Source organism: Rhinolophus ferrumequinum, chromosome 6, assembly GCF_004115265.2.
Source record: "Rhinolophus ferrumequinum isolate MPI-CBG mRhiFer1 chromosome 6, mRhiFer1_v1.p, whole genome shotgun sequence".
NCBI lineage: Eukaryota > Metazoa > Chordata > Mammalia > Chiroptera > Rhinolophidae > Rhinolophus > Rhinolophus ferrumequinum.
This window is the reverse complement of record NC_046289.1, coordinates 97700894-97726794: the sequence shown is the minus strand read 5'-3', so window position 1 is coordinate 97726794 and position 25901 is coordinate 97700894. Positions and strand designations below refer to the sequence as shown.

Below are 25901 nucleotides of genomic sequence, written 5' to 3'. Positions count from 1 at the left end.
AGGGGAGCGCTGAGCCCCGGGCCTGAAGGAGGATGAGCTTAGTAAACGTTGAAGGATGCACAGGGGGCGGTGGGACGGATTACAGCGGGGGAGTGTGAATTGGGCCCGTCCGAGGAACTGCGGGCACAGCTCAAATGGGGGCACCGACTGGGCCCAAAGATTAATGTAAGGTTTGCCCACTTCATAATCGTCTTACTGGGAAAACAAAGATATCCTCGCCCTTCTATTTCAGGGTACGACTGGAATTCCGGGAAAGCTTGCAGCGCCGTGACCTCCCCGACCGCCTTCGTCCCACCTACTTCGGGGCCGCGCACCGCGCCCCCAACCACCAACACTGAGACCAAGCGGCCTCCTCGCCCCTCCCTACGTCTGTAGCCCCGCCCTTTCGGGCGGCCGTGGCGCGCCGCCGTGACGTGGCGCGCGTATCGACGTCGGCGCGCGCCAAGCCCGGAAGAGGCGCGGGAGCGGAGCCGTGAGGTGACGGTGCCGCGTCTCGTCCCCATGGCGCTGTGGCGCGGCTCCGCGTACGCGGGCTTCCTGGCGTTGGCGGTCGGCTGCGTCTTCCTGCTGGAGCCGCAGCTGCCCAGCTCGGCGCTGCGCTCGCTGTGGAGCTCGCTGCAGCTGGGGCCCGCGCTCCCGGGACCCGGCTCTCCCGAGCGCCGGTTGGCGGCCGCCTGGGACGCACTCATCGTGCGGCCGGCCCGAGGCTGGCGCCGCGTGGCCGTGGGGTGAGTGTCTGCGGGTTCTGCGTCTCTGGGCCTCTCCAGGGGCTGAGGGCGCTCCCGGCCTCCGAGGGCCGCCTTGGCGGAGGTCGGGCGGCGTGGGAACTGGGAAGTTGGAACCCGCGTGCAAACGGGTTCCCAGAGGTCCCCTGGAGGTGCTTGGGCGCTGGTGTCCACGCTCTCTCCTTGGCGAGAAGTGTCGGACGTCTGAAACGAGCGCCTTTCGTCACTGCTGCAGGGACTCGGCAGATTGCTTTTTCTTTCCCTCTCGGCTTGTCCCTGCGCCCTTCCCTCGTCTCCGTAGTTCCAGCCTTCAATAGCCTTTTGGAAGTCCGGCTCAGCCTGACACCTTCACGTTCGAGCTTCCTTCCTTCCCATTTCTGCATGGAACGAAGCAGAAATTGGCGACCGCTCTTTGGTTTTCAGTCTAAATGCTTGCTTAGTCCTGCCCACTTTGACTGCATCCGTCTTCCTCTTCCGAATTTCTTGAGGCAGTGGTCGCTTTTTAACTGCCGACTTTATTTCTTTCCGCCTTGTTTTCTCTTCCTTAACGCCAGAGTCTGGAGACCGTCGCTCTACTGAAACTCCTCTCTTAAAGCTCACTGGTGACTTGTTGATTTTCAGCGTCAGCTACCATTTTCTCGTCTTTATTATCCATTCTCAATCCTGCAGCCTTCCATGTGTTAAACATGACCTTCTTGGAACTTTTCTTCCCGACTTAAGTGACTGCATGTATAGGGTTCTCCCAAATCGCGGAGCCTCCGTTGTATTCTCAGGGAATGTAATTATTTCCTTTACACTAACTTTAGTCCCTGTCTCAGTTCGACTTGAACATCTTGCCATCACCTCAAAAGCACCATATAAAAGCGGCCTTCTAGCAAATACTCCACAAGTTTCTGTGGTCGTTGGGGCCAGGAAGGGTAAAGTAGAGCAGAGTTATCCTGAAGATTAAGTGAAATAATCTATATAATCCAGCATGGTGTCTGCTTTAAAGAGCACTCAAATGTTAGCTAGTATTTTTTATAGCAAGGTTGGTTTGTGGGGAGTCCTCTCTTCCTGACGTCCTGACTTGCAGGCTGTGTACTTGTGTGGCCTTTCCTGTGTGCATGGGCCCTCCTTGATGTCTCTTGCTCTTCTTATAGGGACACTAGTCCCATCGGATGGTAGCCTCATTTAGCCTTCAATATTATCCTTAAATTTAACCTTAAACTACCTCCTTAAATAGTCTCTATCTCCAAATACAGTCACATTTGTGGTTAGGGATTTCAACATATGAATGGGGGGAGGACAAAATGCTGTCCATAGAAATTACGAAAAGTGCTTTGCTGAACTAGCTGTCAAAACAACGTAGCCTTGTGTCTCAAAGAAACATTGCTAATTCTTCCCAGGATGAGATGTGAGAAAAAGTTCCATCTGAGAAGGTGATGTCCCACTTACTATTGTTACAGCACAAATCACCCCAGAACTTGATAGACTAACACATGGTTATTTTATTATCTCTCATGACTCTGAGGTTTGATTGGTCTCAGCCAGACAGTTCTCACTTGGGCTCTCGTGCAGTTTCGGTCAGATGGTGGCTGAGACTGGAATCATCTTTACGGTTGATGGTGGTTGTCCTGTACCTCAGCTGGGGTTTTTGCCTGAACGCCAGTAGGGTTCAAGCAGCTGTTCAGATGGCTCACAGCAGGGTGGCTAGGTTAGGAGACAGAATGTCCCAAGAGGACCAGGCAGAAGCCTTAACGCCTTGTGGGACCCAACCTCAGAAGCACATAGTGGCACTTCTACCATGTCACAGGTCCAACTGGTTTTCAGAGGAAGGACATAGAACACACATTGACGGGAGGAGTATCAGCATCACATCGTGAAAAAAGAGCACGTGGGGTGGGACATCTTGTCGCCATCTTAGAAAATATATTTCGCTGTAGTGACTTACATGGGATAGGCCCTGGAGAAGGAACGGGAGTTTTCCATGTGAAGATGGGGAAATAAATCCACCGAGGCAGAAAGAACCAAATGTGGAAAAGCACATAGTTTGGGAACAGCACGTTGGCCCTGGTTTTTAGGGCAGGTACTTCATGGTAGAGAGATGTCAAGAAATGATGCCAAGCAGGGCCTTTGATAACAGTAGGTGATGGGTTTATAAGCAGGTAAGTGATGCAAAGTTCTTTGCCGAGAATAACGGGGGGAATGTGAAAGGTGGGTTTTGAGCAGTGGTTCTAACCTGTTTGACTGTTTCACATCATTTTTGTGGGTAACACACATCCATGGGGAACATTTCTCATTACCCAAAGGAATTTGTAGCCTGAAGACAGGAGTATGCTAGGGGTAGGTGGGAGAAGCTGCAGGGCTTGTATCAGAACCTCACTTGTAGTGTGAGTGTTGTAACTTCTCAGGAGAATACACGCACACCCATGTGCTTACTCTCACATACTCACAACACGCAATGTAATGGGATTCGTGAGGAGGAAAATACTGAGACCCTGCCACTAGTCGGGGTCTGGGTGAAGGCGAAAAGCTTTTCTTGCTTGGCAATGGTGCTAAACATGTGAGATGTGATAGGTTGGATGTCCTAGAGTAAAGAAAGGCTGTCAGAAATGACAGGTTTTTGATATTTGGGGTCTCACAACAACTTTGTGTAAGCAGATACAGATATTTTCAGCCAGTTTTCACAGATGAGTAAACTGAGGCTTAGAAACATTGATTTGTCACACAGTTAGCAAGTGCCAGAGGCACAACGAACCCATTCGTGGCTCCTGCCACATTGGTTCATGCCACATTGTTGCCATTCAGAGAGATTAAGAAAAAGGAACAAGTTTGTGGTGGAAGGTCCCCAGTTTGATTTCAGAGGAGGGGAAATGCACACACTGTGGGATTTCACGTGAAGCTGAGACCCAGCTGCTGACTACCAAAGGCTGGAGTGCGTATTGAGTAGAGCTACAGATTTTGGAGACACCAGCACTTAGGGTGAAGCCAGAGACTGGATGGTGTCACCCAGGAAGAGAAGAAAAAGGGAAGGTAAATGGCAAGGGTGAAATTTGGGGGGGTACTGGCATGTGAGGGGCTGGTGGCAAGGGACCAGACAAATAAAGGATAAAAGTAGTTTCAAGGTCAGTGGCGAGCCCACTAGCACATCTTTCTAGATTGTGTCCCGCCTCCCCTCCTTCAAGATCAGATCCTGGCATCTAAGGCTCCCTGGGTGAAGGATGAGCCCCTCATCCTGGTGTTTGCTCCCCGACACCTGACCTCACCCTGACCTTTGAATCCTAGCTTGCTCTTCTCCCCTGTTCAAATGCTCTGTTCTAACTTGAACAGCATTCTTATTGTGTCCAAACAAGGTTAATCCCTCATCCACATCTTTGCTTGTGTGTGGGTTTCAATACCAGATAAATCTGGGTTTGAATTTGGCTCGTCCAGTGGTGGTGTTTGGAATGTCAGTTAACCCCCAGCCTCAGATTTCTCTGCTGAAAGCAGTGACGACTGCTTTCCTGTCTTAGGACGTTTTGCAAATTGGTATGCTCCATCTGTAAATGCCTGCCTTCTTTCTCCAGAGCGTTGTCCAGGGTTCAGCCCAGGGACTGCTGTCCCTACCATTCTGGATTTCTCTTCTCTACAGTTCTGTATCTTGTAGTGATTGTGATTAGCTCTTCTAACATCGCAGGTGTAGTGTTACAGCAAAAAATAACCTCAGGAAACATTTTACAGATGATGAAACAGAAGGGAGGTGACGAAATCCACCGTCCTTGCCTTTAAGGAGCTTACAGCCCAGAAGGGGGAACTGGGTGTCCATCCCCAACTCCTGCTCTGACCAATCCCCAGTAACAGGCCTGGACGCCTGGGCTCCCAGCACCCTCTCTGCTCGTCCTTTCAGCCTCTTGTTTGGGCATTCAGCCTCTGTGGCCTTACTTCGTTTTCTGCTTGTTTCATCTGTGTCTGTTTTCTCCAAACTCACATTTTAATCTTTCATACATTTTGTGTGAAATTTTGCCTGTCACCTGAGCATAGTTTTGTCTCGTGGTTCTTTTGCCCCCCTCTCACCCTTTATTTCCCCTGATAATAAAGCACCTCAGGTAGTGCACTTGTTTCCATTTTAATATGCTGTTGAATTGTAAGTGCAGAGAAAGATTCTTGCTCTGGTTAAAATTTTATAAAATACAAGTAGAAAGCACATTTAAAATACTGCGTTTGGTATCTGGCACATAGGAGATGCTCAGTGATCTTTTTATCACAAAAGCTACCAAATAAAGTTTTCCTCTCTAAGATAGTTTTCCTCTCTAGTAGTCATGACATGATTAGGTAAGGGATGGAAAACATTCCTGTGGTGGTTACATTTTTTTAACTCAAAATTGGTTCTGTTGGGTTTTGTCTTGTGTTGGAAAACATGGTGAACGTTGTTCTTTCAGTTTTGGGGGGGTTTTTTTCATTTTTTAAGGAGGGCACAGCTCACAGTGGCCCATGTGGGGATCGAACCGGCAACCTTGGCGTTATTAGCACCACGCTCTAACCAACTGAGCTAACCGGCCAACCCCAGGTTTTGTGTTTTTTTAACTTGCAAACTCAGCTTCCTCCATTATCATCGTTGAAGAATCAAACTGTTTAAGGTCTCAGGAGAATTAGATATGGAGGCGATGTATTTCCAGACTCAGGACCTAAATCCATTTTCTTTATTTTTTCTTTTTATTTTATTTTATTTATTGGGGAATATTGGGGAACAGTGTTTTTCTAGGACCCATCAGCTGCCCCATGTCAAGCCGTTGTCTTCAATCTAGTTATGCGGGGTGGGGTGGGGGGTGCAGCTCACTGGCCCATGTGGGAATCGAACCGGCGACCTTTGCATTATAAGCACCGCGCTCCAACCACTGAGCCAACCAGCTGACCACTGGCGGCTCAGCTCCAAGCTCAAGCTGTTGTCTCTCACTGGCCCATGTGGGAATCGAATCAGTGACCTTGGTGTTCTGAGCACCACGCTCCGACCACTGAGCCAACCGGCTGCCCTGGATACATTGTCTTGGTAGAGCTGTTTGGCAGAAATAGTATTCCTTGCTACCCGAACTCTCACGGTTTGAAACTTGGGAACTTACTAGAGTCTGACAGCCAAGGATACCTGTGTTCCTACTAAGATTTTGCACTTCAGATGTCTAATGTCTACAGGACGCGGTGTATAAGGTGAAATTGAGAGCAGTTTCAAGGTGTGTTTGGTTTATTATGTAAAGCTGTGAAGGGAATGTGTTTTGAACATATCATGAAACACCTGCCTTGTGCACGTCAGTGTGTTTTACGCTCTGAAAAGCATACTAACCTACAGCCTTTCCAGTAGACCAGAGTAATTCTATGTGTCTGATTTTAAAAGAATAAGAAACTTTGTATTTAAATGTTTACATTTTTGTAGGCAGAAATCTTCTCCAAAGCATACGATCCACAGGGGATGAATTATAATAATAAAAGAAGCCTTAGGACAAACGAGGATGCAGTCAGTTTGTGTCATGGGGGGATGTGTCTCTTCCTTGCCCTTGTAAACCTTCCTTGGGTATTGTAAATAATATACAGCCTACATAGGACCCTTTAATACTTATTTGCTAAGTTATAAAATACATGCTTTAAACATTAGAAATATATTCAATGAAAAGTGAAATTTCTCTCCCTTACCACAATCTCATTCCTCTTCTTAGAGTTTGCCACCGTTAATGACGTGGTGTGTTATTTTCCGGATCCAGAGCTTTTTAAAAGCGACTAGAAAGGGAACATTGCAGCTATATATTTTACACTGAAATCCGGTGCATGGGGCCCTCTTTATTTATGAGTTTGCCTTCTGGTTTCAGAGCTGCCCAGAGCTCACCTGGAAGCCTCGCCATCCGGATCACAGGAGCTGTTCGCTTGGCCTGCTCGCCGTGAGCGCGCTCTTCTTAGAGGCTGGGAGTTGCCTGTGTGTAGTCATCCAGCCCCACTGCCAAGAATGACATCCCCGATAGGCAAATAAGTATGAAAGGTTCCTGTGTGGGCTGTATATTATTTACAACACCCAGAGAAGGTTTACAAGGGCAAGGGAGAGACACATGCCCGCTCATGACACAAACTGACGGCAGGAATAAAGTGACCGTGCGGGCAGGAAGACTTCACCCAACTACCCAAATTATTTGGCCCTTCTCTTAAGGGATGGCTTTTAGCGAAGACACACTGACAACATAAGCCAGAGTTTTTCCTGCACACGCACAGGCCAGACAACCTTCGTACTTCATAATCTCCACAGAGCCGGCCAGGTGGTGCAGCACTGGCTTCTCACCAGCCGTTTACCGTGCATAGGGCCCGTGAACACCTGCCGAGTGAAGAGTTACCACAAGGCCACCGGTGCGCCTGGGTGGAAGGCACCACCAGCTCTTAAGTCGCAGCTGGGAGTGTTCAGACATTTAGGTCTTCAGTGTATCTCACCACCATCCTGATGTGTCTTTCGAGGGAAGGTGTCTGATATTTGACTTTTGACCAAAACTTCTATTTTGCTTACTCTGCACCAAGCAGTGAGTTCCTAAGAGTATATTAACTTATTTAATCTTCACAACAGCTCTATGAGTTAAAGACTCGTATTATGCCAGGATGTAAATGAGGAAACTGAGACACAGAAATTAATGTGACTTGCCCACTGTGAATCCAGCCAGTTTGGCTCCACCAGCATTTTCTCAGAATAGCTTTCTCCTGAAATGCTGAGCACCTGTCTTCTCTCTTTGTAACTAGTGTAAAATTTTGCCAAAATTGAAGAGTCCTGGGTTCTGATCTAAGACATACATTCAGATAAAGTAATCTTCCCTCTGCCATGTGTTATTTACTTTCCAGCTCAGGTTTCAGACCCACTTTGTCTGTTTTCTGTTTGAATACAGCTCACTGCTTGCTTCTTTCACACGGTCTCTTTCCTCCTTCCTTCCAGAGTCAATGCATGTGTGGATGTAGTGCTCTCAGGGGTGAAGCTCTTGCAGGCGCTTGGCCTGAATCCTGGGAATGGGAAAGATCACTCCATCCTGCATTCAAAGAATGATCTGGAAGAAGCCTTCGGTCACTTCCTGGGGAAGGGAGCAGCTGCTGAGCGCTTCTTCAGCGATAAGGACGCTTTCAGTGACATTGCCCAGATTGCATCCGAGTTCCCGGGAGCCCAGGTCTGTTTGCTTCGCCGGGAGTAAATTAAGATAGGGAAAAGCTATCTCTACTGTGTGGCTCCTGGACGCAACCACAACTTTCCTCCAGTCCACCCCAAGAGAATGAGTGTTGGGACTCAATTCTGCAGTGTTTTCTCTTTTTGTAAAACTGTATCTGCCCTTCCATTAACTCTGCTATTTCTAGTCAGATCAATTCAGCCAGCATTTATGAAGCATATTTACTAAAATTTCAGATCTGGTTCATCCATTGAATTGCTGTTTTTTTCGTGTTCCCCAAGTTTAGGGTAGGAAAGATAGCTACTCACTTGATTGGGGATTGCTTGTGACTGATAACTTGCGGTAATCTTACCATGGCCTGCTCCTTCCTGAGCAGAAGAACAGGCCCAACCCACAGGGAACTAGTTCTCGCTTTGCCTGGTAAAGGGGGCTGGGCCTCCTGTCTTGTGCTCCACAACAGGGTTTCTCGGCTGCAGCACTGTTGACCTTCGGGGCTAGACAGCTCTGGTGCGGAGGCTGGCCTACACGCTGTAAGATGTTTAGTAGCATCTCTGGCCTCTGCCCACTGGCCTTTTCCCCAATTGTGACAATTAAAAATGTTTCCAGGGTGATGCAGAGTCACCCCTGGTTGAGAACCGCAGGTCTAGATTGGTGGTTGTCAGACTTGAGCGTTAGAATCTTTTGGAGGAGATATTGAGACAGATTCCTAGGCCCCATTCCCAGTGTTTCTGATTCATTGCATGTGGGATGAGATGCAAGAATTGACACTTCTAGCAAGTTTCCTGGGTATATTGATGCTGTTCGGAGCACCTTGTTTTGAGAACCACTGGTCTACAGGGTAGAACCTGTCAGACACAGAACTAGGGAACCCCACGCCCTCCTGGCGCCTGCATGGCCCAGACCTTTCCTCAGGGCTCACATAGAGTGAAAAGTGGTGCTGAGGCCAGAGACCCAGCCAGGCTCGTGCCCTCAGCCCAGCACACCTGTTGCTACTTTGCCCGCATGCCCTCTTGAAGCTGAATTTTGGTTGATTATTTAGGCATCTCTCCATCCCATCCCGTGTCGCCCCAGATTCTTCTCACCTACAATCTTCCTTTGGAGTGTGACCTCAGTCTCGGTGTGGCTTTAGCTGGGGAAGCTCTTCATGCCATTTTTAATTGGTACCTTTCACAGGCCATTCTTTACAACCACTTATTTTGATGACTTTTTAAAGTTTTTTTTTTTTCTTTTGAAGCTGCCCATTTGAACATTAGAAACGGGCACGGGCATTACCCAGCTGAGTTTCTGAAGGAGACAGCAAGCTATTAAAATTTCAGTCACAGTCATTTTGCAACTAAGCTCAGTGGTGAGGTTCTGATCTCTTATGAAAGAATTTTAATAGTTTCAACATGATGACGAGTCTACTGCTTAAGAGTCTTCATAGTCATTTGATTTCTATTCTCGTGTCCTTTGATCTTGCCTTTTGTTTCATAATGCCAAAAAAAATTTTTTTTTCAATAGAAACTTTATCTAGCTTTTAGATCATTTCTTAACATTGTAAATTCTAAAACATGTTATTTATCTTCCATTCGGGTGACACTTCATTTGGTGCCTTTTCAAACCTCCTTAAAGCATAAAGCAGGTTAACTATAAACAACAGTTAATAACTATTACAAGAAAACCCAAATCTACTTCATAGAATCTTAACATTTTCCCCAAGATATTTAGTAAATTCTAACCATCATAGTTAAATAAAAAATTAAGGCTAACGTGTTAAAAGGCCATTCGGCCTCGTATCACAGAAAGTTTTAAATTTATCTTTGAAAACTGTTACGATCCCAGCCAAACCCAGTGATTGGTTGGCACAAACCTTGGGATGAAAGTGCCATCTGCCATCTAACTGAATTCTTCAGTCCGTGCCTGTGCGGGTGCGAGGATTGGGCGGGTGAGGAGGGAGCTTTCCACGCGTCCAGACTCTGCGTGAGGCTCCGCAGCTGCCAGAACAGAGCACCAGCCTGGCTCCTGCGTGTCAGCTTCCGGAAGCACAGGAACAAGCCTTAGTCAGCAACGTGCAGTCCCAGCCTCGAATGATCTTTCTCTTGCTCTAGGTTGTCCACTGAGAGATACGGTGTTTAGGAGACATCATTGTCCTAGATGAGGACTCCTTAGCAGTAGAATTGACTCCTAGGAGAGCCTTTTATTTCCTATCCCACCAGCGTTTCTTCCTTTCTCAAAGTTTAACGGTAAACATGTACTGAGCACTCACTGTGAGAAAAGGACAGTCCCTGCCTGAAGGGGCGAGGCATATACCCAGAAGATGACGGCCCCAGTGGACAGGGTCCATAGTAGGGGTTTGTTCTGGGTATGAGGGTAGCAGAGGCTCTGCAGTCCTGGGGGGCGGGGGAGGCTGGGGAAAGGGGAGCAGAAGGTGCTGTGAGGAGGAGATACTGAGAATGACGGGGATTTATTACTACCCGTGTGTGAGCAGGGCAGGCGTCCTCATCAGACCACACGCGGGTGCTCAGGGCAGAGAGAGGCAGGCCCACGGAGCACAGCAGGCATCGTGGGGAGAGAAGGCAGCAGTGGTGGGAAGGAGAGGGGGGCAGACGAAGGGGTTGGATTGTAGTTCATTTGTAGTGTTTACTGAATGATTCTCAGGAGAGGGACATAGTCATACACTCATCTTTAGCAAGAATGACGGTGTAGAGGTTAAGATCCGTGCACATTTTCCGTGTTTCCTTTATCTGTTTGGGCTTCCTGGAAGCTCAAGGCCAAATGTGACCTGACCTATGGTTAAGGCAATTATACTAATTTCCATGGTTACCATATTTGTTTTCTTCACCTTTCCTTATAACTCACTGTCTATTTACCTATGGGTTTAAGGTTTTATGAACCTCACCTGTGTGTCCTTGTAAAGTCACCTCAAATTTTTGTTGGATAAAAAATAGACTATATAAATTAATTCAATGAATTAAAAATTGTTAAAATTGGGTAAAATAGTTATGCTAAAATTCCGTCTAATAACTTTGAATTATCTTACAGCACTATGTAGGAGGAAATGCAGCTTTAATTGGACAGAAATTTGCAGCCAACTCAGATTTAAAGGTAGGTCAAATTCTCAGATTAAAACCTGTGCTTTCCACTAATTTTCAGTAATTTTAGGAGCAAGAACGATTCAGCTTACGGTCCACTTACTATGTGCCAGACTCTGGGCCGCTTCTCAGAGGCAGTACAGGAGCCACAGGAGTGTGGTGGCCACTGATGCTTCCTGAGTGCTTGCCATGGCCTGACATTGACTTACCGCTTTACGTGGATTGTCTCATTTAACCAGCAGTGGCCTCCAAGGCTAGTGGATACCGTGTTGGTACTGTTATTGTCTTGCTTTCCACGTGAACCTTGAGGGACAGAGAAGGTCACAGCTAATAAGAAATGGAACGGTTCTAACTAGGACCCTGGCGTCCACACTCATGAGCACTGTATGGTGTCATGGTTAAGAGCGTGTGGGCTCAGGAGTCGGGGATTAGACAGCGATGGGAGAAAACTTAGTTGGCTGTATTGGTGAGTCTGGATCCAGAGTGTTGAAAAATGAAGTCCCCCCCCCTGCCCCTTACTGATAGAGATCGGTAAGGGGGGCAGTGTCTTCAAGTCTTAAACTATTGGGGGTTTAATAGAATTAACAATTACTGCTGTGTTCAGAAAACCATCGGCATAAGAAGGTTCTTTTGCTCTGAGTAGAATAGGTCTGAGGGGGGAGGCCGGCAAGGAGGTTATTGGTGTCGCTCTACTATAAAATGAGGACGGTTTGGATTGGAGCAGCCAGAAGAGGAGAAACGCATCTATATAAAGTCTGCTAAAATGGAATCACTGTGCTAGACCGCACGTGAAGACAAAGAAGACAGGTTTAGATTTAACAAAGGTCGTTCTGGAGTAAACAAACTTGGCACGTGCTTTCTAGTGTGGCTGCTGACCATCGAGAAAGGGAACCATACACAGTTTGGGGGAACCAGCCTGAAAATAGAAATATGTATCAGGAGCAGAAAATCAAATGCCCAGAAATGGGCCCAGTAATTCAGATAGATGATCAGCGGTTTGAGGGGGAAATTTATGTGGAGCCACACTGTCCACCAGGAGATGGGTATGCTTGGATGTGGAGAGCACACTTGAGTGTGAACAGTCACATTTTAGTAACAGTTAAAGTTCTTACGAAGTTTAGGGTGGAAAATAGATTTGTTTTTGTAGTCATTATCAATAATAATTAATTCCCAAACAGAGGTTAGAAATTCCAGGGCTGACCTTCAGAAATATTACCAGTTAATGGATAGAAGAGAAGGAAAGGTCAATCATAAGCTCACTAATGAGAGTCCACACACTTCCCATCAGAATCCTGGACGTTGGGCGGGGGTGAGGGTGAAGGTGTCCCTAAAAGGTAATTCTGGCCTCTGGGAGGACCACACTCGGGAAGCCCTGGGTTAGCACAAGATTGACCTTTCAGTATTGACCTCTCCTGAGACCAGCGTTTGCTGTTGGTCTCTGGAGAAGCTGGGCCTGGGACCAGTCTAACTGGAAAGCATTTTGGTAAAAACAAGTCTGGCCTTGGTAGGAGATGGAGGAAAGAAAGGGGATAGGTTACTCAGTCCTCACAACAGTCTGGTGAAGTAAAGTATTATCACCCTTTTAGAAATGAGAAAAGAGATTATGAAATGTACCCAAGGTCACCTAGCCAGTAAATGATGGAGCCAGGATTCAAATGCCAGACTCTGCCATGACCTCACCCCTCTATACTGCTTTCAGATTCAGTTTAACTTGCCGAAATTCTTTTTAACATGGACCGAGAGATCGTCAGAACTAACAGGGGTGAAGAACTAGGTATTTTCCAAAGGTAGTACTACTGCTTATAATAGCTAACACGTACATGGGCCTTATTGTATGCCAGGCACTCTCTCAAGTGCTCTACATATATAGTAACTCATTTAATCCTCATGATACCCTATATGGGAAGTCCTATTATCCCATTTCATAGATAGGAAAAATGAGGCATGAAGAAGTTTAAACTGTTCGAGGTCACATACCTAGTAAGGGGGAGAGCTGGGATTTGAACCCAAGTAGTCTAGCTTTCGAGTCCATATTTTTAGTAACTGTGCTGTATTGTGTCTCAGAAATAGACCCTGGTGCATATAGCAAAGGCAGATTTAGTGGAATGGTGGAATAGAAGCCAGATTGCAGGAGGGAGAGTACCTTTGAAAAACATCTGTAGGACTTAGCCAAGAATGAGGAGTTGCATCTATTGAGATGATTGTGTGGGTTTTGTTTTTTAGTTTGGTATATGGTAATTACATTGATTTTCAAATGATAAACCCCCATGATTCTGTTGTATTACCCTTTTTATATATTGTTGGGTTCAGTTTACTAAAGTTTTGTTTTAAATTTTTATGTCAATTTCCAAGGGGAATACTTGTTTGTAGTGTTTTTTTTTTTTTTTTCTTGTATGTCTGGTTTTGGTATCAGGGTAATACTGACCTTAGAATGAGTTGGGAAGTATTTTTCTTTTATTTATTTATTTATTTGTTTTAAGAATTTGTATAGAATTAGTATTATACCTTCCTTAAATGTTGGCAGAATTCACCAGTGAAGCCCTCTAGGCCTGGAGGTTTTGATGTGAGGTTTTTAAGAAAACTGTTTTCTTTAATAGATATAGAGAAATTCAGACTTTCTATTTCTTGAATGAGCTTCAATACTTTTATCCTTCAAGGAATTTGTCCACTTCATCTAAGTTGTTGAATTTGTTAGCATAAAATTAATCGTGAGGTTCCCATATCCCTTTAAGATCTTTAGGATCTGTAGTGAAGTTATCTCTCATTTCTAATATTGGTAAATTATGTCTTTTTTTCCTTGATCAGTTTGGCTGGAGGTCTATCAATTTTACTGATCTTATCCATTAATCATGAGATTTTTGGTTTCATTGCTTTTTTTTGGTTTTTTTTTTCTTTTCTATTTTATTGATTTCTTTATTGATTTCTATTTTATTGTTTACTTTAAATTTGACTTGCTCTTCTTTTTCTGGTTTCTCAAGGTAGAAGCTGAGAGCATTGATTTGGGACTGTTCGTGTTTTCATCATATGAGTTGTTTAGTGCTATAAAAATCTCAACTGTTATAGCTGCATCCCACAGGTTTTTTATACATTGTGTTTTTGTTATCATTCAGTTCAAATGCTTTCTCATTTCCTTTTGATTTCTTGAAATGGGCTATTTTCCCATTCCTGGACTACTTAGAAGTAAGTTACTTCGTTTCTAAATGTTTGGTGGTTTTCCAGATATCTTTCTGTTTTTGATTTCTATTTTAATTCTGTTATGGTCAGAGAATATGCTTCCCTGACTCCTGTTAAATTTATTGAGACTTTTTTATGGCCCAGACTGTGGTTTATCTTTGTGCAGTTCCATGCACACTTGAAAAGCATGTATATTCTGCTGTTGTTGGGTAGAGTGTTCTATAAATATCAGTTAAACCATGTTGGTTGGTTGTGTTATTCAAGTCTTCTGTATTCTTACTGATTTTCTGTCTACGTGATTTATCAGTTATTGAGAGAGGCGTATTGACATCTTCAGCTATAATTGTGGACTTACCTGTTTCCTTTGCAGTTCTGTAACTTTTTGCACTGTGTAGTTTTAAGCTCCGTTATTAGATGCATAACTGTTTAGAGTTGTACATTCCCTTCATGAATTGACCCCTTTATCATTAGCAGGGATAAAGAAAATCATTTTGTACTATTCTTTGCTCTGAAATCTATTTTGATTAAAATAGCCATTCCAGCTTTCTGTTGCTTAGTTTAGTATGATTCAGCTTTTTCCATCCTCTGCTTTTAACTTATTTTGTATCTTTATATTTAAAACATATCTTGTAGGCAGCATGTAGTTGGGGCTTGCTTTTTAATACACTTTGACAATGCTTTTAGTTGGGGTGTTATTTAATGTGATTGTTGTTATATCAGATTAGGTTTAAATCTGACATCTTGCTCTTTGTTTTCTATTTGCCCCGCCTCTTTATCTTCCCTTGTTCCTCTTTTTCTGCACTCATTGGAATTTTTTTCTATGACTTCATATTTTCTTCTCTGGCTTATTAGCTGTAATTCTTTGTTTTGTTATATTAATGGTTGCTTAAGGGTGTAAAATGTACATTTTTAGCTTATCACAGTCTGCTTTCAAGTGATAATAGTATACCACCTCGTAGAATGTAAGAACTGTACAACAGTGTGATTTCATTTCTCCCCTCGGGTCGTCATACTGTTATTGCCATATAGTTTACTTTTACATGTCTTATAAACCTCACACTATGTTGTCGATATTTTTCTTTAAGTAGTTAATTATCTTTTAAAGAGATTTAAATAATGAAAAAGGAGATTTTATTATCGAGAGTTTACCATTTTTGGTGCTCTTCCTTCCTTTGTTGTTGTTTTTTTAATTTTATTGGGGAATATTGGGGAACAGTGTGTTTCTCCAGGGCCCATCAGCTCCCAGTCCTATCCTTCAATCTAGTTGTGGAGGGCGCAGCTCAGCTCCAAGTCCACTTGCCATTTTCAATCTTTAGTTGCAGGGGGCGCAGCCCAGCATCTCATGTGGGAATTGAACCGGCAACCTTGTTGTTAAGAGCTAGCGTTCTAACCAACTGAGCCATTAGGCCGCCCTGCATTCTTTTGTTTAGAACTATATTTCCATCTGCTATCATTTTCTTTCTGCCTGAAGAACTTCCTTTCACATTTCTTGTTCTGGTCTGCTGCTGATGAATTCTTTCAGAAGTGCATTATCTGGAAACTCTTTTAAGGTAATTTGCTGAGGCATTTGTAGGGCTTACTCAGTTTTTTCCTGTCATTTGTTGCCCAATGTCTAAATATTTTGAAAACCATTGCCTCATATGTTTCATCTGCTGTTTTTGTTTTTTGGTTTTTTTTCTTGTTATTTCAGGCAGGAGGGCAAACTGGCCAATTTTATCTCATCTTGGAAGCTGAAGTTCTAGCCAAGAATTAGAGAAAAAAAATAAATAAAATGGTAGGGGCAAGACTTTTCAGAATTGGCAAATGATGGGCAGTGTCAAGGCAGAAAGGGAATAGGTCAGGGAGAGATATTTTTACCCAGAAGCTGGGATTTCTTAGCTACCTGAAGGTGCCTCTGTATAAACATGCAGTTAATTAGCAAGTAAAAATGCCTTTTGAAGCTTCTGGGTGGGGCGTATTAAATCTGAAATGGTGCGGTTATCTCTGGGAAGCCTGATCCCACAAATCAGGTCACCTGGCTGTGGAGGGTATTGTGAGCCTGACGTTCTTTTCTATACTGTGTAAAATTCAAACAATTGTTTTCATCTTTGGGGAAAGAACATCCTGTATCTGTTTGTCTATACAGAATGTGAGTGAGTAAAGAAGAGAGAAAGTAGGGTAGGGTGTGTCTTAGTCTGCTCAGGCTGCCATTATAACAAAATGCCATAGACTGGAGTGGCTTAAACAACAAACATTTATTTGCTCACAGTGTTGGAGGCTGAAAAGTCCAAGGTCAAGCTTCCAGCAGGGTTCAGTTTCTGGCGAGGGCTCTCTTCCTGGCCTGCAGACAGCCACCTTTTTGCTGTGTCCTCACAGACGGCCTTTCTTCCTGTGTGTGTGGTGGAGAAAGAAAGGAATCTCTCTCTCTCTCTCCCTTTTCCTATAAGGCCATCAATCCTGATGGATCAGGACCTCACCCATGCGACCTCATTTAACCTTAATTACTTCCTAAAAGCTCTATCTCCAGATGTCATCACCTTGGCAATTAGAGTTCAACATGGGAATTTTGGGGGGACACAACCCTCTGTGCCCTAACAGGGTGATGGGATACTGCCACTGCATAGGTACCTGTCTGACATGTGTGACGTGGCTCTTCTGTCAGCCTCTCATTTCTGGGTACATTGTAGCCTCATGCTCCCGATGCCTAAACCCTCGTAATAGCCCCTGCCCTCCATTCCTCCAAACCAAAAACTTTCAGAATCGGGGGGGATTCCAGTATTTTGTTAACATGAACAGAAGTACCTTTTCTGTTGTTACACATATTCCCTGGAAAAGGGAAGGTCTGATAGACTTCATGTTTCTTGTCCCCAGGTTCTTCTCTGCGGTCCAGTTGGTCCAAAACTGCATGAACTTCTTGATGACAATGTATTTGTTCCACCGGAGTCACTGCAGGAAGTGGATGAGTTCCACCTCATTTTAGAGTATCAAGTAGGTAAGAGAATTAAGTAAGAAATGGTGTGAGACTCGTCAGGGGTCTTGTTGTTAGATTGAGGTGTGGCTGTGCTAGAAATTTATCTTTGTAAGTTAGTACTATCCTGTTCTGCCTTTCCAGAGCTTTCCTGACCTCATGGTTCTGTTGCTCTGATACTGGCCATTGTCTCTTCGGAGAGTGCTAGAGTATTACAACAACATCGGAGAAAATTCCAGGTGTACGAACAGAATTGGTCTGAACCCAGGAGAAATCAGGCTGTAGGAAAGCAGGCTCTTGAATAAAAATGAAAACGTGTTACACATGTAAAGTTTTTCCTTATTGCTAAGGAAAGGGCAGGGCAGATACCATCTGCTCCAGTCTGCTGGACTCTGCCCTGAGCCTTTCTGGCCAACTGTCCCAAGCTGCTTAGGACGGATTCCAGGCCTCTAGCAAACTTCCTTTGAAGCACTTTGTTTTCCCATGGTGTGTAAGTGGAAGTTACTGTATTTAATAACACTTACATTATTTCCCATCATCTGATGTTTCAGGTGTATCGCTCCAGACCACCCCCTCCCGCCCCACCGCAGGACATTTTATGTGTTATACGGACTGCAGATCTCACTGCTAAGAGAATCTGAAACACCTGAACCTAAGTTATTTCTGTTTATATGATGCTGTGTGTTTGCTGTGGTATTTTTCCTCTGCTCAGAAATGAGTCTCTCGAATTTCTGATTCAAGACTCAAGCATCTAAACAGACTAATTGGTACCTTAAAGCAGCACTTACTTAATACACTTCAGTGAGCTGCTTCCAAGTCAGACAATTAAGAGAACCTCACCTACTAGAGTAATTGACTGTAATGTAAGACATTAGATACAGTACTTCTTGAAAATTATGCCTTTCTCCAAGTACAAAAAAGGAGTTGTTTCTTGTTTCTGGTTCTCTTTGGGTGCTTACTCGAATCAGGAAGTTAGGAAGGGCCGGAAAATGAGAAACGGGATATTGGAGTAGACAGTTCATGTTTGCTAATATGCAAGTTCTGAGTTTCTCTCCGCTGTTCTGAGTGTTCTCCCCAAACGGGAACTCAGAGCACTAGTTCCTGCTGTCTGGAGCCTAGTGCAGATCAGGAGGTTAGCGCATCAGTACTGCGGCTCTCACATGGAAGGAAGGCGTGAGCGAGACTGGACGGGAAGGGCCTGGAAAGCTGCAGCTGAGCCCTGGGTGTGCTGCTGCCTTGCCTCATGGACATGGGACCTGTCTGGTAGTGGTTTCTGTCATTTTCCATGGTGACAACAGCGTGCAGGACGGGTGTCCTCACCGCGACTGCTCTGTATCTGACACAAGCCTTGTATGTAGCCAAGAGGATGGCACAGCCTGTCTTGAAAGGAGATTGCCCCTGTGCTTTGGTTTATTAGCTTCACATTTCAGTTTTCCTTTTCTCGGCCATATTTTCTTAGTATAGAGCAGTGGCCTTTTATTAAACTCTGTGTGGAGTTACAATTTCATCAGCCCCTGGAGGGAAGCTTAGTTTGGTGGCAGCAGCCCTCAGGTCACCTCTCAGCAGAAATCCATCCCCTGCTTCTCTCTGACCTGGATGAATAAATTCCCAGAGAGGATTCGTCAACTTTTTTTCCTCCTCCTATCAGACTTCTCCAGAGAAGCTTATTTTGGCTGACTCAGTGGCTGAGAAAAGGGGGACATTGGCCATTCATAGGGGCGCCCCCTGTGTGCGTTTCAGTCATTTGCTTCTCCGGCCGCTGCATCGGTCCTCAGGGCCGTGGAAACGGCCGGTGAACGGCTCCCGCTCCCTCCTTGTGTTCACCTGTGGGAGCCTGTTTATTTGTGCCTCTCGCATTCCCCTGAAGGAACTGGTTTACTCTGAATACTGTGTGGCTCTTTTTAACAAGGTTAAGATAGGCAGTGCTGCTTATTCTCAGCAGTTTCACTCCGTAAGGGCCAGCGGCAGGTCTTGCCTGTGGAGAGCTCTAATATCATGTATTTTTCTCCAGCACAGTCTCGTCAGTTGGGGGAATACTGGACGTGTGGTTCACACCCATGCTTTTTGTTGCCATGGGCGTCGACGTCATTAGTCTGTGCTGTCACTCACGTATTCTTTTGGTGTTCGTTCCCATGGCTGTGTGCCCGGCACAGTGTGAGGCATTAGGGCTGTGCTGGTAGCAGGAGACCTGGGCCCTGCCATCTGTTCACGGTCCGCTGCAAGAGACGGGCTCTTAACAAGTGATTGCAAAGCCGTGTGCCAAGTCCTGTAAGAGGGTGCAGTGGTGGCGTGGGAAGGAAGTAGTCAGGTCGCTTGTGGGTGGCGCAGTGAGGAAAGCCTTCACGGGGTGGGGCAGGCGGGGTGGGGCTGTCCTCACATTGGAGCAGAGTTGGAGTGAGTGCTACACTCAGCTCTGTGCACCAGCATTGCGGATTTTCTTTGGACATGGGCCAGGATTTAAGACAGGAATATAATTTTAACAAATATAACCATTGCATTGGTGTATAATGATAGGTAATGTCTTTTTTTTGCTTTCATAGATTTCTATATAAATGACCCCCATACAAAATGAATCCATTCAGAGGAATAGATTCAATAAAGCTGAACTCAAAGCAAAGGAGGGATGGGTTCTCCGAGCCTTGACACATGCTTTCGAATAAGCCCTGCGTGCATACACCCGTACACTGCGCACGCACACGGAGAGGCGGGGCTTCTGTGTGGAGAGGCCCGTGGTAGAAAGGAAGGCGCTGCTGACCGCAGCTGGCAGATCACCTGCAGGATGAGGAAACCTGCTGTGGGTTGTCAGCCTTGAGGGAAAACTTTCTGAAGGAAAGAAAAACTAGGTTTCAGCATACGGACTTTCATTTTGTAAATGGGACGAATCCTTCACGTGGAGGGAGAGCCATGTAAACCTGGAACGTACGTTCTTGCATCCTAATGGCCATGCTGGTGGTGACCGGTGCCCCTCCAGCCCCTGGCTACTCAAGGGAGGGCTTTAAGACTTGCCCTAAGCGGTAGGCAGCCCTTAGGCTGACTTGAGTTTGAAAAACTTTGTGCTTAGTTTTCATGGAGAAGAACATGAGCTGTACGTGGTAAAGCCTCTGACGCGCAGCTTCACCAAGTTCAGAGAGGGCCGCTGTCGCCTTGCCTGCTTTAGGACTCGCAGCAGCAGGGGCAGCCCTCCCCGGGACGTGGCAGCCTGGGGTCTCAGTCAGTCGCTGCCCACCTGACTGCACGGCAGCACCTCTAGGCTGGGGCCTTGCCGCCTGCACACTGAAAGCCAGGTTCCCCAGAGGTGCTGACGTGCGGCCCGTGTGAGCTCTCTTGTAGCTTGGGCACGGACTGCAGACTTCTCCCCCCGCCGGGAGACCCAGCCAGGCATGGATCTGGCCTCCCTCTGCTTGGATCGGAGTAGGAGGTGCTGAGTGGGCGCTCTCCCAGGACCATGGCAAATCTGAGGGGAACCAGAGACAGGCCGTGTTCCCTGTAAAGAGCTAGCAGTCTGTTTAGGAAGGTGTGGCACACGTGTGAAACGTGAAGTAATGATACAGGTCTGACTACTAACTCACAGTAGTCGAAGCGATAACTCAGAGCAAAATGATTAATCACCAAACCATGGAAAGGAAAATCTGTGGGTTCTTAAAGCAGTGAAGGTGTGTACCTCAGCCTGGAGCAGTCAGCGACCATTTAGGGAGAAAGCACTTGAACTTGGTCGTGAACAGTCAGCGTCCCAAAGCAGCTCACTCAGAGGACGTTAGAGCAGCCAGTACTCTTACCTTCTGGGCCCAGTGCCCGGAAGCCACTGGTGGGCAGCAGGGTAGGGGGTGCAGGCATCTTGACACTTGGAATTGCAGCCTCCTTAGGTCGCAGCTAAATGAAAGGTGCTCAGATGCTGCTATAAGGGGAAACAGAAAAGGGCAGCACGTCCTGTGTGCGGGGACGTGCCTGGTATGCACTGTAGGCTGGGATTTGGAAGTCATACTCTGCTCGGCCACTGGGAAAGGACACGGGTGTCCTGGGTTAGAAAAGCTCGGCGGACAGGAGCGTTTTCCTGGGACTCAAGGGGCGTTCATTGGCAGCGCCTTGACGAGGGCATGTAGCACCCATCCTGTGTCTGTGTTTCTGTTGGGTTGGGGTTTCGGGTTCTGGTTGGTTGGTTTCGTCACCGACCCCCGTCCTCCTGGAGGCAGCACCACGCTCACCTTAGGCCTCTGTAACCAGGGACCACTCAGTCTGAAGCCAGCCTGCCCAGGGCAAAGGCTCTGGTGAGGCCCCTGCCAGCCCCCCACAGCCAGGAGACTTAAAGCCTCTTCCTTTTCTTCCCATTGTGTTGACTGGGCTTTTCTAGAGGAGCAGTGGGGCCAGTTAAAAGCTCCCCATGCCAACCGATTCATCTTCTCCCACGACCTCTCCAACGGGGCCATGAATATGCTGGAGGTGTTTGTATCTAGCCTCGAGGAGTTCCAGCCAGACCTGGTGGTCCTCTCTGGATTGCACATGATGGAGGGACAAAGCAAGGAGCTCCAGAGGAAGAGACTCTTGGAGGTAATAGCACTGTTCCAGAATTTCAGAGATCTCACCGATCTCGTGTTTCTTCACAGTCCTGCCTCTGGTGGCCTCCCTGGGACATGTGGCAGCAGGCTCTGACGCCTGCCCCCGGCTCACATACTCTTTCAGGCACGGGCGGCCGCTTGAGTAGGGCAGGCCAGGCCAGAACGTCTTCCTGCCTAAGCCACTGATCCTGTGCTGACCTGAACGTGGCTGCACGCTGCAGTGTTTGTAGTTTGTGTCCGTTGTGTTTCCTGTGTCATCTCACTTCCCATCAGCTGCACTTTGGTTCCTGCAGATCCAGACAGCAAGTGAAGCCAGCTGCTCGGGGTAGGTCCCCAGGAGCAGGCTGGCGGCGAACACAGGGCAGCTAGCTCTTGGTGCTCTCTGTGCCCAGCGCTTCTGCAGAGCCTGGGTTTCCCTGTTGGGAGAAAGCATCCCTTGTCCACGCAGGCCGTGGCCACCTGCAGGGCTGGGAGCTTTCATAGGGATATAGAGGAGACAGACAGGACACACTGGCCTCCTGGGACCTGGCATTTGCTTCCTCTCGCCTGACTTGTGCCTCTGATGGCAGCGCTGTCCTCCCTTTGCAGGTTGTGGCCTCCATTTCTGACATTCCCGCGGGTGTCCCAGTTCACCTGGAGCTGGCCAGCATGACCAACAGGGAGCTCATGAGCAGCGTCGTGCATCAGGTAACCACGTGGGCAGCACCTGAGCAGAGGGACCAGCCGTCTGGGGTCCGGGGCCAGCTTACTGAGGTGTAGCTGTCACGCCACCCAGACCTAGGTCCTTGGAGATCCAGATGAGGAGCCAGGACTGTTCTGGAGGGTTAGAAAGGAGGCAGTGGAACTGTGCTCAGGGGCTGCTTCCTCTTCTGGGGGTGGGGGGGAAGTTGGGAGTGAATGGTCTGCAACAGAACTCAAAGGAGAAAAATGAAAGCCCAACTCAGCTGCTCTCAGCTGAACATCCAGAGGCTCAGAGAAAGGACGGAGTGGGGCTTTCCGCCCTCCCCACCAGGCATCACGTTCAGCTCCTGCCCCGGGCCTGCCGCTGTGTCAGAGAGCTCTGAGTGACGCCTGAGGACACAGACGTGGGGAGCCTGGGTCAGGGGCTCGCTTTGCTACTGGCATTAGGACGCGGGCAAGTGGGTTCACACTCCGTTTTATTACCATTTAACCTTAATGAGTAACGTACTCATGTGGTTCAAACCCCCCCACCCCCCACGCACTGTTAGAAATCGCCTTATTCGGGTCATCTGTATCCCTCCAATGTTACTGTGTACATACATATGCACATACGGGAGTGTGCCCTTCTGTTTTCATCTCTTTTTAGCCAAAACAATAGTGTAGCATACTGGATACACTGCTGTACACTTGGCTCTTTTTCACTAAGTGGATTTGGGGACCTCTGTCACCACGCAGAGCGGTCCTCAGTCTTCACAGCTGTGCGTTAGAATGAGTGTGCGTGAGCTCCCTTTATGTGACTGAGCCTCCCGGTGGGCATTTTGGTTTATTGCTCTTTGCTATTCCATACAGCGCTACAATGACTCGCTTTGTACAGGATTTTATTTTGCCTCTGAGCAAGTGCAAATGCATGATAAATTCCTAGAAGTAAAATTGGCTGGATTGGAGCAGAAAAGGCATTTGTAATTTTGAATTGCCCTCCATGAGATTTTTAGTAGACTTTACTTTTTAGGGCAGTGTTAGATTCCCAGCCAAACGAGCAGCTTGTGGGGTGCCCATACGCCCCTGCCCGTGCCTACCCACCGCCTCCCCCACTGACCACACGGGCTGCACCACATGGTGTGTTTGTCGCTGACGCTCCTTACCACCCAAGTCCACGGTTTCCATTAGGGTTCACTCTGGTATTTTTCAGTAGTTTTTAGTTGCAGTTCTCTTTCTGAGGTTATCTTTTCACTTTTTGAAAAACAAGCCATTTTTACTTCATTTTCTGTTAACTGTGTACTTAACCCTTCTGAGCCTCAGTCCCTTAACTGTAAAATGGAGACGATCCCTCGAGGGTTACGAGAAGAACTGAGTGAAATAAAGCCATTATTAGCTCAGTGCCTGGCGCAGACCATAAGGGTAAATGGCAGTTCTGTTACATTAGCAAAGGTACAGGCCATGAATTTTAATAAATAAACATGAACACACACACACACCACCTGTTCCTGCCTCCCTGCCCACGTCCAGGGCTCGTCTGCACAGACACACCCCTCTGGCTCTGAGGCGGGAAGCCCTCCGTGAAAGACAACGAGGGGGACAGAAAACGGGCTCAGCGGTCCCTGGTTGGTGCCCGTTTCACAGGGTTATTACTAAATACCCCCTTCCTCACCCCACCTGCCTGGGAAACTTGGATCTAACAAGAAACTTGTCCTTGCTCCTGGGGGTGGCGTGCACAGAGCCCTGTGATCCAGGCTGCGTTGCCAGGGGCCTCTCCGTTTTACTGCTGTGATGCCTGCTGGCGTTCAGGAACAGTTACGTCCCCTCAGTGGTAAGAGGATCTGCTGGGTGTGCAAGCCAGGCCCCGGGGAAAGAAATACAGACCGTGGACCCCTCTGCCCTTGGTCTTGTAATGGCATATAACAAAAGAGTGGGTCTAAGACAGTGTCACTGCAACTTTCTGTTCATCCCAAATGATCCTGAAGGTGGAGCTAGAATAGGCAAAACAGCGACCTGTGATCTTTCACTTCCCCAGCCCAGACCTCGGTCAGGGAGTCTTGTAAGGAAGAGGCCAGCCATCCTGCCTTCCTTCCTGGACGTTGGTCCTTGGTTGTACCCAAGGTGCCTTCTGATGTCAGTCAGAGAGAGCACTCTGCTTTGTTTTTGTTAGCAGGTGTTTCCCGTGGTGACTTCCCTCGGGCTGAATGAGCAGGAGCTGCTGTTTCTCAGCCAGTCTGCGTCTGGACCTCACTCTTCTCTGTCTTCCTGGAACGGGGTTCCCGATGTGGGCGTGGTCAGTGACATCCTCTTCTGGATCTTGAAGGAACATGGGAAGAGTGATAGCCGAGCCTCAGACCTCACCAGGATCCATTTCCACACGCTGGTCTACCACATCCTGGCAACTGTGGACGGGCACTGGGCCAACCAGCTGGCGGCCGTGGCTGCGGGGGCGCGTGTGGCCGGGACGCAGGCGTGCGCCACGGAAACCATAGACAGCAGCCGGGTGTCCCTGAAGGCGCCACGCGAGTTCCTGACTTCCCGTTTGGGAGCGGGCGCCAGGGTCACACTCAACCCCGACGAGCCCGTGGTCGCATGGCACAGGGAGGGGGTGTCCTTCCACTTCACGCCCGTGCTGGTGTGCACAGACCCGGTCCGAACGGTGGGCCTGGGAGACGCCATTTCCGCCGAAGGCCTCTTCTATTCAGAAGTACACCCTCGGCATTAGGAGGGCGTTTGTGGGGACGTTTTCTGAAGGTGGAGGACCAGCCGATTTAAGAATTGCAGGAATTAAGTGGTTTGGAAAAGAGGACTGAGGGTGTTAAAACAGTTTCTCGATCTAATTGAAAGACAGCCAAAGAAACAACGGATTAAACTATCAGATACATTCCAGCCTTGTTGACAATACGAAAAAAACATTTCAGGTTTTAATCAAAATCTAGCTAGCTACTAATGAGACTGGATTTTCGGTGTTTATGTTGTGTGTCATCGGGTGAAAACCTGATTGCCAAACCCCCGGTTTATGCAGCACTGTCAAGTGCTCAGGCCAAACTTCACGGAGGGCATGTCGGCGGGAGCAGCACTTCCCCTGCCGCTCCCCGTGTCTCGTGTCTCGTGCAGCCTCGTGGGAGCTGCTCCTGCTGGCTCCCCGCTCAGGGCGCGGTCGTGGTGTCCATTCGGTGTTATGGAAAATACTCGGAAAATACTTCACGAGCGCGCCTGCAGTCCTCTCTCCCAGAGCCCGGGTAAGGACAGGACCGCCCCGCGTGGGCTGCCGTCAGCTGAGGCGGGAGCCCTGAGGCCCGAGGGACGCATCTGTCTGCCCTGCCTGACGGCTGTGCCCTCCTGCCCTGGCTCCCTCCGCTGTGGACGGGCTGGGCAGAGGCCGCTGGGCCCAACCGCACTTCCCGCTCTGCACATGCACTCCGGGAGAAGACTGATCCTCGTTCATTCTGATCCTTGAAGGAATTTTGCTTTTACAACTGGATTATGCTTCTCTGTGTGTCACTGATCGCGTGTTTTACATTGACACGTTACATCCATTAAAGAATTTGACCTCATAAGAGCCCCAGGATCATGAAGAAATTTGTCATGTATTTATTTTTTTATAAATCAAGGAGACGTGTGTGTGCTTTTAAATATAT

General features: G+C 47.4%; 1 protein-coding gene across 8 annotated transcripts; it reads left to right on the top strand.

Annotated features, from left to right (window-relative positions):
- The first annotated feature begins 427 nt into the window (after positions 1-427).
- Positions 428-25447, top strand: ADPGK (ADP dependent glucokinase). 8 transcript variants are annotated; one of them, XM_033107071.1, is made up of 7 exons: positions 429-728; positions 7636-7861; positions 10880-10942; positions 16954-17074; positions 21399-21595; positions 22192-22290; positions 24434-25447. In XM_033107071.1, the coding sequence occupies exons 1-7, from the start codon at positions 502-504 to the stop codon at positions 24983-24985; spliced, it is 1485 nt and encodes a 494-aa protein (XP_032962962.1). In that variant the 5' UTR covers positions 429-501; the 3' UTR covers positions 24986-25447. The 8 variants fall into 8 exon arrangements, with proteins under 8 accessions (XP_032962965.1, XP_032962964.1, XP_032962967.1 ...); XM_033107070.1 differs by having other exon boundaries at positions 24431-25067; XM_033107074.1 differs by lacking the exon at positions 21399-21595 and having other exon boundaries at positions 428-728; positions 16954-17070.
- Positions 25448-25901: the final 454 nt, after the last annotated feature.